This window comes from Prionailurus viverrinus, chromosome C1 (assembly GCF_022837055.1).
Source record: "Prionailurus viverrinus isolate Anna chromosome C1, UM_Priviv_1.0, whole genome shotgun sequence".
NCBI lineage: Eukaryota > Metazoa > Chordata > Mammalia > Carnivora > Felidae > Prionailurus > Prionailurus viverrinus.
In genome coordinates, this window is record NC_062568.1 from 1,689,493 (window position 1) to 1,707,999 (window position 18,507).

The window sequence follows — 18,507 nt, forward strand, 5'->3', positions numbered from 1 at the left end:
GATGGCATCTCAGGACTGGGGCCCCGGGGCTGACCCTGGGCTCACACGGGGCTCGGACCCCAACGGCCGTTCCTGCTCCCTCCAGGCACGGCTGTGAGACCTCCTCGCTTTCCAGACACCCTGGTGCCAGACCCCATCCCCTGAGGTGACCCCCACATCTTTGTCCCTTGAAACGGGAGGAGCCTAACTGGCCTGGTGCTATTTCTGCAGATGTGTGGGGAGAGCCTCCTTCCGGGTCTGCTGCTTTTGGCTGTTGTTTTTGGGTGTCAGAGAGTGTGTCCTTATCTTCCCCAGAAGGAATAACTTTCTCAGGGGAAGTGTGGGACGGGAGTTATTCACTTCCGGGGATGATTCTGCCCCTCCCCCGTCACCCACTGGGACATTTAGCAGCGTTGGGGAGGGGGCGGGGTGTCCTGGCATCTGGAGGGCAGAGGCCAGGGATGCTGCTAAACACCTACAACGCCCAGGACGGCCCCACAACATTGATTTGGCCCCAAGTGTCAGTGCTGCCACGGCTGAGAAACTGCTCTAGGGTGAGCAGCCCTTATCTTTTTTTTTTTTTAAGTTCATTTATTTTTGAGAGGGAGACAGAGACGGCATGAGTGGGAGAGGGGCAGGGAGAGAGGGAGACGCAGAATCCCAAGTAGGATCTGCGCTGCCAGCACAGAGCCCTATGTGGGGCTTGAACTCACGAACCATGAGATCATGACCCGAGCTGAAACCGAGAGTCAGATGCTCAACTGACTGAGCCACCCAGGCGCCCCCCGCCCCCCCCCCCCCCCCGTCACCTTTATTTTTAGTTCCAGATGGGCTGGTTCCCCTAGGAGGTAGCCCGCAAACGGGGGCTTGTTGGCACCAGGTCTGCTTTGTCCAGGCCATCCAGGGCCGAGCGGGTTCGGGAAAAGTGTGGGAGGACCAGGAGAAAGGGTGAGCGGGCTGGTGTGGACGGAGCCTTGCTGGCACCGGGCGCCGGAACACGGGCACGGGCCCCACGCCCCTGCTGACGGGCCCAGGCCACTAGCTCTCCTGTCCCAGGTGTCACGGACACGTGTGGCCCTGGGCGTGACCAGGCCAAAGCCATGCAGTTCGTCAGATCCGGAGCCAGGACCCGGCCCAAGAACCCGGGATCGAAGGAGTCACCGGGAGAAGCGGTCGTGAGGGGCAAAAACTCGGCAGCTTCCACACAAGTGGGCTTTCTGGCAGCTGAGGCTGAAATGGAAACACGAAGACCTACCCTGCTTTTGTCAGATCATCACTCCGGCTACAGCAGACGTTCGTTGAGGGTTCGCACGTAGCCACGGTTGATTCGTCACGGTTAGGTCTCTCCGCCCTCACGACAGCCCGAGTGCATGACATCCCTCTCTTTTTGCAGGTGGGGAAAAGGAGGCGATGCCAGGTGAAGCGCTTAGTCAAGGTCATGCGGTGGGGCGGCAGTGGGACCAGCGGTGTGACCCCAGAGCCCGACATCCTCACCACCGTGGTAATGGCCTTTCTAAGTGCTAAGTCGCAAACTGTTTCCCCAGCTAACTCCTGAAGGAAATTCAGAGCACGGGTCTGTTGTCCACACACCTCTTACCACATGGTGATATAGCTGTTAGCCCGCAAACGTGCCTCCGCTCGAAGCTGGGAGCAGCACTGCCTTATTCTTTGGGGGTCCTCCCAGCCTGGCATGGAGCCTGGCCCATTGGGGGCACATGCAGGCACTCTGGCTCCAGAGTCTGTGCTCTCAGCCACTGCCCATACCGCAAGCTGGTTTGTAAAATAACCCAAGCAAGACAAACCGTGTCTGGGGATATGCTCAAAATTAGACGTGAACATTCTGTTGACATCCCATGCACTAAAACATGACTCCACAGAATTCCAAGGACAGCCTCTCCTGCCTGCCTCTCCACCCCTTCCCTCTCCTCCCCGGGGCCCCTGCTTGGGGCCGCAGTTTGGAGCACTGCCGACCATCACTCCTCCTGGCATCCGCGGGCAGTGCTCACACCCCCCCCCACCCCCCTGCCCCCCCTGCTCCGAAGGCCGGGGCCGCGCAGAGGCAAGACCAGCGCTGGGGCGCTACATTCAGGTGGTGCAAGTTCAGGTGGCCACCTGAGAGTGAATGCCCCTGACCTTTTACTCCCAGGAGCCTCACTTGCTCTACTCTGTCCTTGACCTGCCTCAACGCACGAGCAGCACGTCACTGTCTGCTTGAGTCCCTGTGGCCCCCAGTGCCTGCAGGATGAAGCACGGGCTGTGACTCATTCACTTGGTTAGGGAAGGAGGAAGAAGCCAAATGAGAGAGAAACAGAAGGGCTGGAGCAGTCTTCCATGGGACGGGGCGATCCAGAACGGCACAGGCTATGCGGCCACTGGGACTGCCAACATGTCCCAGATGGAAAGGAGGGCGGCCCTGTGAGGTACGGCTGGGTGCCCGCACAGGGACGTCCTCGTGTCCTTGAGGCCTGTTCCACTGGCTTAGGCAGTCTGAGTGACTCTGGTCTGTGTAGCCAAAGCAATCCAACCAGAGCCCTGGCCTCGACTAGCCCTTCTCCTTGACTTCATCTAGCCCAACTGGCCCCAGCCAGCCCCGTTCTCAAGGCTTCCCTACCCCCCGCCTTGCTTGTCTAGTCATTCTCTTGCCCGGATGTTGGAGGCCTTTACCCACCACCTTCTAGGACATTCCTATAGTCCCAAGAAGCCCAGCTCAGCAACCTCCCTGATTTCGGCCTGCTTCCCCAGTGTGATCTCTCCAGAGCCCTCCCATACCACTGTCTGGTCTCCTAGAAAGAGGGAGAGGCTAATGTTAACGTGCAGTGAAACCCACACCAGGGCGGGCCCTGAGTCTCTGCAGAGCTGAGCTCACGAATCTGCACAACTGCACCATGCAGATGGCGTCCTTCTCCCCATTTTATGGACAAGGAAACCGAGGTTCAGAAAGGCTAAGGCCCAGTATGAGATTATATTTTTAGGAAACGGAAGACATTTAAACTCCATTCTGTCTGACCACCCCTCCCCCTTGAGGTCCCCTTTAATAAGCGTGCTGACCCCCGAGGCCCTGCACATGCCACCAACACCTACGTGGCTGGGGGAACGAAGGCAGGCCATGAGCTGCGCACACGTAGCATGTAAGCACTCACAGATGAGTCCAGTGCACAGACGGGTCTGCGGTGACCTGAGAAGAGGGGTCTCAATCAGCAAAGAACAGGAAACAACCTGCCAGTGTCGTTCCGCAGCAGTGCAGATTTCCCAAAATGAGATCTTTTTGGGTGGGAGACGTCCCTCTTGGACTGTGGGTGGGGTTGTCTGTGGGGGTGAGACCAGGCATTTGCATTATAAAGGTCTCTTTCCATTGCGTTTGCTGCCTTGCAGAAGCCTCCCAGGCCTTCAGATGGCTGGATCTCCATGGAAATTAGTTTGCAGAGAGAAAGGAGCTATTTTAAGGACCAGCGAAGATGAGGACCTGTAGGCTGGGGTTAGGGAAGGTAGCTGTGGGAGAGAGCTTTTCTGAATGACTCACTAACTTCCCTCTTATCGAGGTGGAAAAAAATGGCATGGAAAAAGAACGGAAACCCAGGAACAAGGAGGAGCAGTGTGGCTGACCCCCTCCCCGCCAGGGGGGTCGGGAAGGGGGGTTGGCACGGAGCTGCAGCAGGTGCCCCCCAGGCCGCGCTGGGGGTGGGGATGCTGGGTGTGAACTGCCATTAGAGAATATCCATTGCGATTATACCTTCCCGTCAGCATAAACTCTGCCATTTGAACCAGCTTTCATACAATCATACAAGGAAGGAAAATTTTGCTTCTTCAACAACAATGGCTGGAGCAACTTCTGCCATCACAGAGGGCGACAGCATGCATCTTCGGGGTAGGGGCACCCTTGTAGGAAAGCGTGTTAATCAACCTGTCTTCTCGGTTAGGGAGCCTGGTGAAGGCTAGCTGAAGCTAAACATAGGTCAATTACTCAAGTGACAATGAGGTGGGAATTTCTGGGTCCCCGATCATCCTGCCAGAGGACGGGGGTCGGCTGTTTGGGAGCACGGCAGACGCGGCAGAGAACTCTGGCTGGAGTGGTCCCCCAAAGCGGTGGCAGGACAGAGCCCAGGGAGAAGGTGGTCAGGGACCCTGGGGGGGGGGCACGCAGGGCCGAGTGGCCAGGAGGACAAGGGTGAAGCTTACGTTTCAGTTTCCAGTCCCAGACATCAGTGGCCTCTGTTACCCATCAGCTGACAGAGCCTGGTCGGTGCTCTCGCAGCCTGTGGCGGAACTTGGGGAAGACGCATGAGGGGCATTGCACTTGCTCAGGCAGTGGCTAGAACGCAAAGATGATGGGGAGTCCAAAGCACACCCCCCACTGCTGGTCCTCAACTCACTTCCCCTGGGAAGCCTCAGAAATGGTGGGGAGGGCCTGGACGTCCATCCTGGGTGGGGGTGGAAGCTCCAGGTCTATGCGCTTCCTCTGAGTGGGCAGCTACAGGTGGCTCGCAGAAGGCCCACCCATCCGGGCAGCCAGTGGGTCCCTAGGAGCCACAGGTATCATGCCCAGGTCCTCAGTCGTGGGGTGATGGCTAGACGGGGGGGTTGCCCTAAAGGATGCCTGGGTGTCTCCAGCGGTCCTTCCACCTTGGCCCTTGGCCTATCGAGTCAAAGGCTAGTACCTGGGGACTCCGGTGTTTGTGTGAGGAGCAGGAAGTGAGCCTGCAGGGCGAGGGGGTCCCATCTGACTGCAGGGAGGAGATACAGCTGGGATAGGCTTTCCCACTCCATGGGTGCAGAGCAGCAAATGGTTTGCTCCACGGCTGCTGAGAACACCACTCCTTCCAGCTCCAGGCCTGGTGTCCGTGGACCTGAGCAGAGGCTGGGTAGCCTGAGGTGGTGGGGACAGCAGCCCCGGGCCAGAGCACCCTGGAAGGGGGGGGTTGGGGGTGGGTCAAACACACCCCCACCGGCCCTCCCTGAATGCAGGGAGCTGGAGGCCCACAACCTAGGGACTGTCTACATGTGTTCACGGTCTCCGGAGCTCAGCCACGAACACTTACAAGAGCCAGCAGGACCTGGCGGCTGCAGGACAGCAGGTGGTGGTGGTATGTCCGGGGGGGGGGGGGGGGGGGGGGGGGGAGTACGACACTGGTGGAAGCTGGCCGGCTGCCTGGGGCCTGGAATCCACAAAGCCGTGTAACATCTACTGGTCTCTGCCCAACTTCAACCCGGTGCTACAAAGTCCCCTCTAGTCAGGGTAATGAGTGCCCCTCACCACCACGAACCCCAACCTCCTCTCCTCCCGTGCAGGCCGCTCTGCAGCCCCAGCAGCCTAGGAGCATGTCTGTGGCTGAATGTCAGGAAAAAATGCCACACAGATGGGAGAAAGGCACAATTTATTGGTCACACAGTGACAGTGAGTGAGAAAGGCACAATTTATTGGTCACACAGACTGACACACACGGGGACGTGGGGTGCGTACCCATTCTCCTGTACTCACGCTTCTGGATTCGGTTTCCTACACTAATTCTGTATGTCAAAAAAGCAACACAAGAAAAGACGCCACCAGCCTACCCTCCCAGTAACCAAGGAAGCAGAGCCAAAAGCCACGGAGTTCGGGAGGAGATGGCTACGCTGTCCTGAGAGCTGGAACGGAGAGGATCACCCTCGCTTGGCAGCCAGGCAGGAGAGCTCGGCTTTGGGAACGACGGCAGAGACTTTTCTCTTAGCACAATAAGTGCTGGGGCGATTGGCTCAGCCCACCGCCTGGTGATAGCTGCCCACCTCGAGGAGGGCCTGGGTGTCTCCAGCACAGGTGGGAGCAGGATGTCTCCGCTGTAGAGTAGGAGCTGATTTTCCTTCCCTTTCCGACTGAAGAACTGAGATCCCTTCCCTCGGCGCCAGCTCCGCTGGACCCCCCAGGGCTTTAGCGAAAGCAGTGGGCATCACTGAAGCTAGACAAGGCCAGGTTTGTTGTACCCTAAATTAACCACTCACTCTTCAGCTTCCTAAAGGCCAAGCCCTGTCTCGCTCCAGGAAGGCACTGGCCTTAATTTTTAATGCTTTGTCCAAACCACTCAGAACACACTGTTTTGAACTGGGGGTCTGGGATGTGGTTTCGGTTGGCTGAAGAAGACACAACTTATGTTTGTAAAGCACTTAGCACAGTACCTAGCATGTGGTGAGTGCTCCAGACACGTAGCCATTATTATTATTAATATTAATATTATTATTATTATCTTATATCTCCACCTGCAAATCAGCGCTTTAGTTCCTTTCTTCAAAATGATGACCGGAACAAGGCTCATGGGTCCCAAGTACCAAGATCAAGCTGGGGGCCCAAGTACACTTTCCCTTCCAACCTTAGCATTTGGTGCCAAGTTTCACAGCCAGAGCACTCTGTGACCACACAGAAGCTAGGCCCTCTCCTGAAAAATAGGAAGCCTTGCACAGGAAGCTAGGTAGGAGGAGTCAACAGGGGGTCCTGAGAGAGGGTCCAAGTGGCTTCACGCTGTTCCTCTGGGCTCCTGTCTCGCTGGCAGTTCACCGGGGGCTTTACTGTGGGACAAGAACAGAAGACTCTCAATGCCAAAATCTCCACCAGGCCAGATCTAACTGAAGGTGCCCACGTCCTTACACAAGGTGGGCTAGATCGGGCTTCCTTTAACATGGTGCTAGAAAGAGCAAACACACTGTTTTACGGAATTGATTTCTAATATATACGCACATGTTATATGCATATGTGATCATTATAGTATACGGAAGAAATAATATGTAATGTATGATATATAGTTAATATGTAAATTATAACATAGCAATAACATATAATAAAATGCAACCCTCCCTATAAACCTATGAGGCAGATTCCATTAATAGCCCCCTTTTACAGATGAGTAAACTGAGGCTCAGGGCACAGAGCCAGAAAGTGGGAGAGCTGGGATCCAAACCCAAGACAGTCTGGCTCCTGAGGTAGTTCTTAACCACTATTAGTTTTGCTAAAAAATCTATTTTATAGGAAGGAAGGGGACAGCACATCTGAAGTCTCCAAAATACTGGGAAACATTTAAGTACTAACACTAATGATGGCGACAGTGAAATGTAAACGATCCGGGGTCTTTGTGTCTGTGGAGCCTGAGTTCCTGAAGGCCAGACACAGGAGGGCTCAGAGAGTTTGTCCCCAGCGCCTTATTTAGCCCTTTTAGTGTTGGAGCAGGGACTGGAGGTCTGGGTTCAAATTCTGAGATTTGAACAGGGGCCTGCTGTCTTATCACAGGCATGCACAGGCACCCCTGGGCACGCCCGCAGGCACAGAGGGGCCGGGGTGGGGCCGGGGACACACCCACACCCCCACTCCCTCCCTGGGCACGCCCCCAGGCACGGCGGCGGTCTCGCGCGCCTGCGTACACGCACCCTCACCGCGCACCTGCATGGCCGCCCGGCCGAGCGGCGCGTCCTCGGGCCGGTGCTTGCCGTGGTGGGGCAGCTCGGCGTTCTCGCGGTAGTCGCGGCCCTTGGAGTGCTGCAGGTGCAGGACGGCGGGGCTCTTGACCGGGAGGGGCGGCCGCTGCGCCGGCGCGGGTGGGGTCTGCTGGCTCAGTTCGGACCTGGAAGGCTTGATGGGCCTCTTGGCCGGCACCGGGGCTTGGGAGCCGGCGGGGGCCTTGGCCTTGCCCTGGCTCTTGTCCCCGCCCGCGGGCCAGCTCTCCGCGGAGGACGAGCAGGTGAAGGAGCGGAGCCGGGGCGTGGGGCTGAGGAAGGGCGCGGGCGCGGGCGCCGGCTTGCCTGTCCCCTTGGTGCCCTCCGCCTCCTGGGCTTTGGGGAGCAGGATGCTGGGCGACAAGATTCCCGGGTCCGGGCAGGGCGGCGGCTCCTTCCTCAGCATTTTGGGCGATTCCTGCTCTTTCCTGGGAAGCAGCTTAGGGAAAGAACTCACAGACCCATAAAGCGGGTTCTCAAACATCTCAGGCTTGGTCAGCTGCGGGTCCTCCTGAGGGGAAGGTTCTGCTGAGTTCTTGCCCATGTCGCAGGGCCTGAAGGGTGGCAGAGGGGAGACACAGAGAAGCGCGTGTGAACAATGGCTGCTTAATTCCGACGGGGTTTTCTTTTGCGGGGATCAAAACGTTTGGAACCAGATGGAGGTGATGGTTGCCCAACTTTGTGATTGTTCTGAATGCCCGCGAAATGTTCACTTTAGTGTATGTGCTGCCGATGCGTCTCTCTCTCAAAAATAAAACATACAAAACAAATAAACAATAAAATGGTTAATCTGAGGGCAAGGAATGGGCTAAATGGGCGGTGGGTATTGAGGAGGGCACAGTCTTGAGCACTGGGTATTATATGTAAGTGATGAATCACTGAATTCCAGTCCTGCAGCCAGTATTACACGAAATGTTAGCTAGATCTTAAATAAAATTGAAAAAAAGAAAGAAAAAGAAGCATCCAGCAATGATTTTCCTGGAGTTTCATATAAAAGATTTCCTTCAATTTTGACTGCGATGAGAAAAAAATATTTCTTTTTTTAACGTTAAAATAAATTTTTTTAAATGTCTGTTTTTGAGAGAGACAGAGTGCAAGTGGGGGAAGGGCAGAGAGCGAGGGAAACACAGAACCTGAAGCAGGCTCCAGGTTCCGAGCTGTCCAGCACAGAATGCAAAGTGGGGCCCAAACTCACGAGCCTGGGCGCCACCAAAACTGAGTATTTCTATTCTTTAAAAAAAAAAAAAAGTTAATTTTGTTATGGGCATTTCACTTCAATTAAACAAATCTAAAAATGAGAGGAGACGGTGCCGTGTTGCTCATCTGTTGATGATCTCACAGGTAAGCTCACCTCTTGCCTTAGACCTTTTCATTGCTCACACTGGAGCACTAGGGAGCAAGGTGGGGGCTTCGCTGAAGGTTTCATAGGAGAAAGGGAAGGGAGTTCACTTCTATGGCACCATCAATGTCAAAGGCACCTCTTCAGTCCTTGTCAGAGAAGCCTGCCCTCCACACCCCCGCGCCTCCCAGCAGCTAACGGACCTCCTTTCCTGGACTCCCCTCCTAAGAACCCCACAGCCTCTATGTTGTCTCTAGCAAATTCTGTTCAGACCCTCAGAACAGAAGCCTGCGGGGGACCGCACCCCCTCAGCGACCTATCTGTGCTGCTCCAGGGCCCCAGCTCAAGGAGTTCCGTTTAACAGACAGCAGGAGCCCCCAATGTGTGGGATGCTGCCTCAGGCACAGGAGGGGGCCACGAACCAGACAAAAATCTGTGCTCAGGGGACCGATGCTCCCAATGAGCATAGCATTCTTCCCAACCACACAGCCCTCTCTCCCTGGAGAGGTCCTGGTTAGTGTGGTTTCCTTCACTCAAAGAGGGAAAGAAAAATGGGGTGGCCGTGCCAAAACTCAGAGGGAACCGGGAGAGACGTGGGCCAGCGCCGGGCAAGCGGACAGGCCTGTCTGACTCTGGGCAGCGCAGACACTCCGGGTTCCAACTGCAAGGAGGGAAGAGCTGCCTGTGTTGATGTGTTTCCTGAATTGTTGCTGCTTTGACTCGAGGTGATTTCCTGCTGAGCGAATTATAATCCGGAATGGGAACACGTTTTACTTTCTGGCCAACAGCACAGTCTCCCTCCCGGGGGTAGGGGTGGGGGGGGAGTGTTCTGGGTTCTGCTTTCTGCAAAAAGGGGAAGCTGTCGTGAACAAGCAGGTCCCTAGGAAACCAATGAAGTGTTGAGGCCGCGACGCCTCTTACTGATGGAATGTGCACTGAAACACTGTTCCAAAGTCGCGGAAAGGCCAAGGCTAATAGGCTCTTCAGGGAATAGGCGTGGGCTCCAGGGACAGAGGCAAGATGTCACCCTCACATGGGTCCTCATGAGACGAGAGGCCACGGGTGTGGGGGAGGCGAGCCTCGGGGACATGCCAAAGGGGGCTTGACTGTTGACTTGGGGTTTTTGCTCATTACTCTTTGGAAAGACCTAGAAGCAGTTGCACACTCAGAATTGTTGGGGCCTTGAACAAAGACTTTGAAAGCTGCCCCTCCACGTCAGGCCACCCTCTGTATCCCTGCTGGATCCTCAAAGATCTTGGCTATTGGTGCAGGGAGGAAGGTGCAGGAAGGTACAAGCAGCATCGACCAGACGTTTCTGATAGAGTCGAGAAGCAGGAAAGAAAAATGCATGGCCTGATTCCTGGCAGCTGAAATGACAGACAGGAGGATCAGGGGCAGGGCCGGGAAGAGGCCACTGGGGGTGAGTGTTTTGGTGATTCCAAAGTTCCTTCCCTGGGAAAAGAGCAGGAGGCAAGTTAAGACTTCCACCTGAGGAGGCTCTTGTCACTCCGAGAGAGGGGTCTGGTGGGGGCAGGGCGACTGGGGAAAACCACAAGAAATTCAAAAAGTCTTATATCCCTGACCGCAGGTTATAAGAAACCAAGTTCCAGAGGAGGCCATGGCTGTGGAATGAGTGAACCAATATCCAGGGGGCAAAATAACCCCACTTGTCAGATTCCAGAATCTTCCTTTCTAAAGCGAAGCACTGAGCAGGGTCTGAGACGGGCCCCCCTTCCTCACCACACGACTTCAGCCCAGAGATATGTCCCAGCTTGCCCAGGATTCGAGAGTTCCCTGAGACGTGGGTTCCCAGTGCTGAAATGGGGACAGTCTTGAGCAAACGGAAACAGCTGTTCACTCCACCTGGGTGTGGGGTGGAGGTGGCAGGGAACAGAGGGTGCTGGGGACACCCCCCCTCCAGCCTTTCACTCAGGCTGAGCCGGGGGTCTGAGTAGTGGAGAGGGTTGCCGCCAGGCATGGGAGCTGCTGGCTTCTTGCCTAGAATCACCTCGGTTGTGCGAAGTGAGCTTAGAACCCCACCCTGGGGACCCCTTCCCTACAGATGTGCCCGTTCTGAAGCTGTCACCCGTGGAACCAAAGAGAATACATCCCCACCCAGTTCCAGGCTGTGTGCTGTGTTCAAGTTGTTAAATACAAAGATACACTGACTTTGGCAACTTAAAATCATTACACTTAAAGAATCAGGGCTGCCACAGAGGGACCTCAGCACCCGTCAAACGGTAGCTTTTGTTTTCATTTCCCAGGGAGAAACCTCTTCCAAGGCTCTTACAGGATGACCACAGTCCAAAAATATTATCAACAAACCCTGAAGACTAGGGCCACAGAGAGACAGGGTGAGGGTCAGGGGCCTCGCGACTGCTCCTGTCCTATCACATCCTCCTCCCCTCCGTGCATCTGTCCAATTTGTTCTTAGCAAAAATGCTTGAGAAGCAAACCTGTAAAGTACCCCTCAATCCAAAGGAAGCTCCTGCCAGGCCAGGTGTGCTAAGCAAGAACGATGATGTGTGACGACGGTCCCTTCCCTGGCTCCTCATAAATGATGGAAGGCACCATTGAGGAACAGAAGACCTCAGAGGGGAAGAGAGGTCCAGAAGCGGCCCCCTGAAGTCATTACCAAGACAGCGACCAAGGAAAGACGGTGCTCATGATATTTTGTACGTCTCCAATCATCGTTAATCGGGATTTGCACTTTTAATTTCCCGGTCATCCTGTGCTTACTGGAAAACTCGTAGGGCTCCCTCTTCGGCATTTCCATGAGGTGCTGAAGGATGGCTTCACGTGTTACGTGGCACAAGTGAGAAGTGGATGGAGATTTGGCTGCCTGGCCTGAGCTCCTCCTGGCTCTGTCCTCCTGGCCCAGTTCGAGATGCAGGCCAGCTTTCTCTGGGCTCCTGGCCTTTCCCAAAGTTTTTTGGCCAAACTCCTTCTGCAGGCCGGCTGCCCTCCCACCCTTCAAAATCCATGCCCCCACCCCCCACCCCATAGCTACTGCTTTTTCTTACTGGCCTCAAAAGGAGAGATGGAAAAGTTGTAGATGGGAACAGGACCCTTGTGGCTGAAAAAGCAGGGGAACTCAGAAATCCCCACCTGTTCCCTGAGAGGTTGCATGAAGGCTCGCTGGTGATAGAAACATATTTTCCAATGAATGTAGTTTTTACGGGAAGTTGTTTTTTGGGGCACTATCTTAAAAAATGTTCTATTTTTTTAAGTCTTTCCAATTTATAGCAATAGGGTAGGACACGGCGATTTCATAGGCATTTATTGAGTGCCTACTGTGTTCTAGGCCCTGAGGATGAGTCGATGATCAAAGTGGACACGCAACCCTAGCTTCATGCAGCTTCTATTCTAGGGTCAGGTTTCCCGGTGATGAAAAGCCAGGGAAGGGAGAGGACTTGATGAAGAGGACGCTCACCTTGACTCCTGTGTCCTGGGGCAGGGGCCCCGGGTTGTTGTGGAGGACGAAAACTTCTTCGGTGATATGGGTGCCTGGGACGGTGGTGTTGGGGGGCTCTCTCCCCTTCCAGGCCCCAGGGATGAGTCCTTTAGTGGCTGGTCATAGCTCCAGGCCGTGGGCTGCTGGTCAGGGGACAAGGACTGCTTCATGTGTCCGAAGGGCACCACCCCCATGTAGTTGGGGTTGATGATTTCCGTGATGCTGGAGCCACTGCATGGAGGGACCCTGGAGGGGAAAAACGCCCAAAGTCACACCCCAGGGCTCCCTTCCCTTCTCCAGGTCAGCACCCCGTGAGGCCAGCATCCTCTGATGTCCCTCGGGGACCCCAGGTCCTCCGCGGTTCCTTCACTCTTTGGACAGTGGATTCATTCATTCATTCATTCATTCATTCATTCATTCATTCATTCCTACAGCAAAATAGTTATGGAGTGCTTAGTAAGTACCAGGCCCTGGGCCAGAAGGTAATATGGGTGTGAACAGAGCAGCCAGTCTCTGTTCTCATAAAATCCACGTCTGACAGGCAAGAAAACAAAAACACAGTGACTAAGAAACACGGTGTTCACATAGTGCTGAAGTCTGAGGGAAACAAAGGAGGCAGAGACAGACTAGCTGGAGGGCTGGGATGAACTGGGCACAGGGCGAGCAGAGAAGACCTGTCTGAGGAGGCAGGTAAGGAACGGAGGGAGACGGGGTGGGAGGCCCTGGTAGGAGGGGCTTCATAGTCCTGAAGGGCTGTGAGCAAGTGGGGCTGTGAGCAAGAGGCTGGCGAGGTCAGGCTGCGTGGGTGGGGGGGTGGCAGGGCTGGGGAGGGGGTGGTAAATGAACGGCTGGCTCCATCTGGAATGTGTCGGCTTGCACCACTGCGTGAGACATCAGAATGGGGACGGCCATGCAGGCATTTGGAACGATGGGCGGGAGGTCACAGAAGTCAAGGCCGGAACCTCGAATGTCAGGGGGAGTCAGCTTAACACTGTGGAGGGCTGAACACTGAAGTGGCTGAGGTGACCCCGGGAGACACACACACCGTGCTGCCTCTCGGCGACAAGAGTGTCGTCCTTCCTTGTGAGAGAGTGCTCTTAGGAGAACCAACTAGTAGAGAGCTGAGTATACGGGTTCCGAGCAAGGCTCCCCAGCTCTCATCTGCTCAACCAGCCTCAGTCTATCTCTTCTCCATCCGTCAATGCCTATTTAAGAAGCATTAGTTCGGGGCGCCTGAGTGGCTCAGTTAAGCCTCCGACTTTGGCTCAGGTCATGATCTCATGGTTCCTGAGTTCGAGTCCCACGTCGGGATCTGTGCTGACGGCTTGGAGCCTGGAGCCTGTTTCAGATTCTGTGTCTCCCTCTCTCTGTGCCCCTCCCCCACGCAGGCTGTCTCTCTCTCTCTCTCTCTCTCTCCCTCAAGAATAAATAAACATTAAAAATTAAAAAGAAGAAGAAGGAGAAGCGTTAGTTCTAATACTAGCCAAATGGAAAAAGAATTTGTTGACCCTCACTGATCCTGATTCTGGAACCAAACAGACATCTGAGAGTTAGGATACATTCATTGATGGGATAACATTGGAAGAAAAAGATCGAAAGGGAACATTATATGGCTCTGAGGGCCAGAAGGTGCAAGTGGGCGAGGGACTGGCTGGGAGAGGGGAGACCTGGTGCATGGGTGGGGCAGATGCGAGGACCAGGGCTGGAGGGACAGTGGCCTGGGGGTCCGAAGGAGGGGACTAAGCTGGGCTCTGCAGCAGCGTCTGGGATTTCGCGTTGGCTAACCGGCATGGCTTCGCCCCCTCAGCAGGCAAGCGGGCACAGGGACCATGACGACGCCGTCTGGCTTGATGCTAGGACTCGGGACCCCAGCAGTGAGCTGAGGCGGCCCTGCCAGTGGGGACTCCTGTCCCCTGGTCACATAGACTTTAATGTCTGTGTGATTCCCAGTCCAGGCTCTGCCAAGAGCAACCCGTGTGCACTTTCCTCAGTGATTGTTTTCCCCTTAGCAACAGGATGGGTTTGTTGACCACAGAGCCGCTGCTGTCACGGGTCCCCAGGAGACGCGGGAACCATTCCCCGCAGTCACCTCTGCAGTGGCTTCCCCCTGGACTGGGCATCTTGCTGCTAGGCCGGGAGATCCCAAATCAGGGGCTCACCTACTTTGCCTTGATTTCTCTGGACTCTGACACACGCCAAGGGCTCGGCCAATGTCAGTGAAGTCCACTGCTCTCTGACACGGAAGCGTCTCCCAGGCCGCACACAGACAGGCACACCCACCTGCCCGGGGCTGGCAGCCGGACAACGCCTCTCCCTGGCCAGAGCTCTCATTCCCTCCCGGTCCCTGGTTTCTCTGTGCTCCACTCACCCTCCCCTGGGTCCTGGGTCTGCATAATCACGTTAGTTGGTGGGGAAGCCCTGGCAACCCCCCCTGTTCTACCTGTTGGCGGCAGGTTCCCACTGCTTCATGGGGTCATGGCTGGTGAGGCTCTTCAGGGACTTGGGCCCGCTGGACTCATCTCGCTCAGTCTTCACAAAGTCTGCAGGGTGAGATACAGCAAACAGCACGTGAGGGCCAGAGCGCCCAGCATGGGCCAGGATGGTATAGAAGTTTCCATTGGCAGCCGACACGGGACAGTCAACCGTGGCTGTCTGGGAGGTGGGCCAAGCAAGATTCTGAGGCCTCACATGAGTTCAGTGATCGAAGAAGGATGCGTGCCCCCGCTCCACGGGGAGAAGAGTCCACACCCAGAGTTGTCTTGTCATGTGACATGTCCAACTTATTGGTCTCACAAGGGGCAGGGAAACATTTCTTGGCAGATCCGAATGAAACAAACATTAACAAGGTGGCTCCGTAAGAGCATCCGAGACCAAAGCCAAGCTCGTCTAAAGGGGAACTGGGACGCCACCTTCCTTTCGGACTCTGGCTTGTGCTTGCACAGGAGGCAAGTCCCTCTCCCCGCAGCCTGTGGTTCTGCTGGAGAAAGGAGCTCCCACGGGGCAGAAGAGGGAGCCCCATCCACAGGAGATAGTACCCCTGGGGGCCCAGAGCCCTCCCAGAAGCAGGGAGTGCTGACCGTCTACACACGGTGAGCCCTGCTCTCATTATCCATGTGAGACTCAGGCCCCCGTGGTGTTTATGAATTCCACCTTAGCACCCTGTGAACCTGTACTCTCACCCTGGGCTAGGCGCCTGCTAGATATATGACCTTCAGCCAAACACTGAACTTCTCTGCGCCTCAGTTTCCCCATCTACCACACAAGGACGAAACCGGGCTGTCAGGGCTACTGCAAGGCATTAATGGGATGACATTCAGAAGACCATCGTTTCCCACATTATCCAGCATCAAGTTCAAGTCCAACTCATTTTAGGCATTGTTGTTAGAGGGCTTTTGAATAGGAATTAAAGGCAAAAGGAAGGAAAAACCACCTGTTGTTGGTGTGGGAAGCAAGAAATGCTTGATTAACACATTTTGAGCAGCTCTGTATCCCTCAAATCATTTATTATTTCAAGCACAGAGGTTTTAATGTGATGGATACTACTGAGGACTCTACACGCTAGTTTCCAAGTTTAAAATTTTGGGGAAGGATTCTGAGAAAATTACAGATTTGAGTCTAGAAACGTCCTCGTGTTCCCGGCTATTAAGGTCTCTTGGCCGCGTTTCAATATTCCCCAGAGGAGCAGTGACAATTCTTATCTAGAGATGAGGCATCTACAATTCCCTAATGAGTCTCCTTTGGGGACAGACAGGAGAGGACTCCCCAAGGCTGGGACATCACGTGGGGTGAAGAAACACTGTCAATGAGCATTTGTTCCCAAGCATGGCTGCACAGTGTCCTTTCTGAGAGCCACGAGAAACATGTCCTCCTGACGGCCAGCAGAAAGAAGCAAGTGTTTTGCAGGACACAAAGAGTTGAGGTCAAGCCGGAAGAGGTGCTGGGGGACCTTGCCAAGGAACAGAGGAGAAGACGCCACTGTTTGGGGCGGTGGGTGGGGCCTAGGTGGGGAAAAGCCAAGGAAAAGTGCAAAGTACGAGGATGGGGCCGTTTTTTAGAGCACAGGGTGTGTGACGGCAATCTGGAAGGCCCAGAAGCCCTGACCGGCACCATGAAGGCAGGGCGTAGCTACGTAGGTATGTATGTGTGAGCTGCAGCCTGGAAAGAACTATTCAGAATCAGGCAGGTTTATTGTATAATCGTGGTCTTTCTGGTGGAGGTGCTAACTGGGAGTGACAAGGCCTAAAAGACTAACAGGAGACAAGAGCAGCAGAGCATCTGGAAAATTCACGAGCTTCCCATCCTTACAGATGGAAGGTGACTGGGGTCAGGGAACGAAGACGTGCGGCCGTGGGATGTTGCGGTTCTGTAGGGACATTCTTGAGTCCGTTAAGAATCGGGCCAGATGGTCTCTGACATCCCTTGTGATGCTGGATTTCTGTTCTGAGGCCACAGCAGAGAGAACACGCAATGGCTGAGGGGAGAGAAATGTCTTTCCTGTCCCTAAGCCAGCAGCACTGAAGAGTGAGCAGGGGAGGGCTCGTGCCCACTCACCATAGAGCTTTTCCCTTGTCTTGCCCTGGGACGTCTGCAGCTTAATCTCCCCCCGGAAGTGGCCTGTCATCTCTCCGTGGTGGGTGAGAGGCGTGTAGATGGGGAGCAGAGTTTCCGTGGCCTCTAACCGTAAAGCGATGCAGCCTTCGCCTGGGCGGGTGGGGAGAACAACAGTCATGTCAAGAGGCATTTCACGGGAGAAACACCATGCATTCAGCCTGGAGATTAACTCCACCGTCCAAAGATGATCCTTCGAAACAATGTCCAAGGTGGGGATTATCGAATAAAGCTTTTAGAACAACGCCTCAGCAATTTGGGAAAAACATTTCAAACCTTACAGTGGAATGAACTCCACGTGGATTAGTTGATGTAAAAAAAAAAAAAAGAATTAAATCCTAGAAAATCCAGCAGACAAGCAGACTTAACCACTAATCTGATTGCGGGAGCGAATGATAACTTCCTAGGGCTTGAGGCAATGTAAGAAATGGCAAAACAGACCGACAGGTAAGAAGATATAAAAGCTTAAAACTTCTGCACAGAGACAGAAAGGAAAATGTGAAAGAGACCGATGGCTTCGTGAACCCCACAAGGAACTCCTCAAAATCAAATCCCAGCAGATAACTGGGCATATAACCCAAACAGGTATTTCACACAAAAAGAATTGTAACTGGTTAATTTCAATGAATGGAAACTAGTTCAGTCTTCCCTGCCATCAAAAATGCAAATTAAGGGGCGCCTGGGTGGCGCAGTCGGTTAAGCGTCCGACTTCAGCCAGGTCACGATCTCGCGGTCCGGGAGTTCGAGCCCCGCGTCAGGCTCTGGGCTGATGGCTCGGAGCCTGGAGCCTGTTTCCGATTCTGTGTCTCCCTCTCTCTCTGCCCCTCCCCCGTTCATGCTCTGTCTCTCTCTGTCCCAAAAATAAATAAAAAACGTTGAAAAAAAATTTTTTTTTAAAAAATGCAAATTAAGACAGCACTAAGGGACTCTCTTACAGACAGGAAATTAGTACAAGATGGAAGGAAGCAAAAGAATCCCCAGAACCAGCAAGGATCTGGGGAAACCCGTACCCTTGGACATGGTGAGGTCAACATGGCAAGACTTTTTTTACAGCAGTTTGATAACGAGTGTCAGGAATCACCAATGTATTTGTGCCCTTTGACCTGGCACACGTGGGAACTTATCCTAAAGACAGGATTCGAAAGAATAAAAATGTAGCTGAAGGAGGATCAAAAATGCTCACAAAGACATCCATCTCAGCATTATTCAGAACACGGACAGGAATAATCAACAGCAAACCCATGGGGTATCATTAAGCCACTAAATGCAGCCGTCGTGAAGGCCGTACAGGAGGATGATCACGAAAACGTGTATCGTCTGACATGTCTATCACTGGGGGAGAAAGAAAATTAAAAATGGCACCTCTGTGGTGGTTGTAAATATAGAAATCTATGTATGCCTATGTATGAGGATAGAAGTATGAGACCAAAATAAACATGGTTCCCGTTGTGGGGAATGAGACTGTGGGCTGGCTTTCTTTTCCCGTTATTATTACGATATGCTGTTTGTGTGGATACCAAGAGGCAGAAACAAAGGAAGAAGACAGTATTTGAACAAGAAAACGGAACCATCCTTCCTGTGCTCCTGTGTGCTACCACCAAAACTTCAAACATTCGGACTCCACATGGATCCGTTCTCTTTGCTCTGACATGATGGATAGGGGTTCCCCCATCCA

The 18,507-nt window shown here is 54.1% G+C and overlaps 1 protein-coding gene across 2 annotated transcripts in view; it reads right to left on the reverse strand.

Moving 5' to 3' along the window:
* Positions 1–5,334: 5,334 nt before the first annotated feature.
* The window catches only part of INPP5D (inositol polyphosphate-5-phosphatase D), a 124,619-nt gene continuing 111,446 nt past the window's right edge, over positions 5,335–18,507 (reverse strand). Inside the window, exons 23-27 of one of the 2 annotated variants that reach the window (XM_047869461.1) lie at positions 16,776–16,925; positions 14,665–14,764; positions 12,204–12,470; positions 7,366–7,985; positions 5,335–6,513 (exon numbers count right to left, since the gene is read on the reverse strand). In XM_047869461.1, the coding sequence (XP_047725417.1) occupies positions 6,413–6,513; positions 7,366–7,985; positions 12,204–12,470; positions 14,665–14,764; positions 16,776–16,925 (1,238 nt within the window). In that variant the 3' untranslated portion in view covers positions 5,335–6,412. The remainder of the gene's footprint in view (positions 6,514–7,365; positions 7,986–12,203; positions 12,471–14,664; positions 14,765–16,775; positions 16,926–18,507) is intronic. The other variant, XM_047869460.1, reaches the window with a different exon arrangement.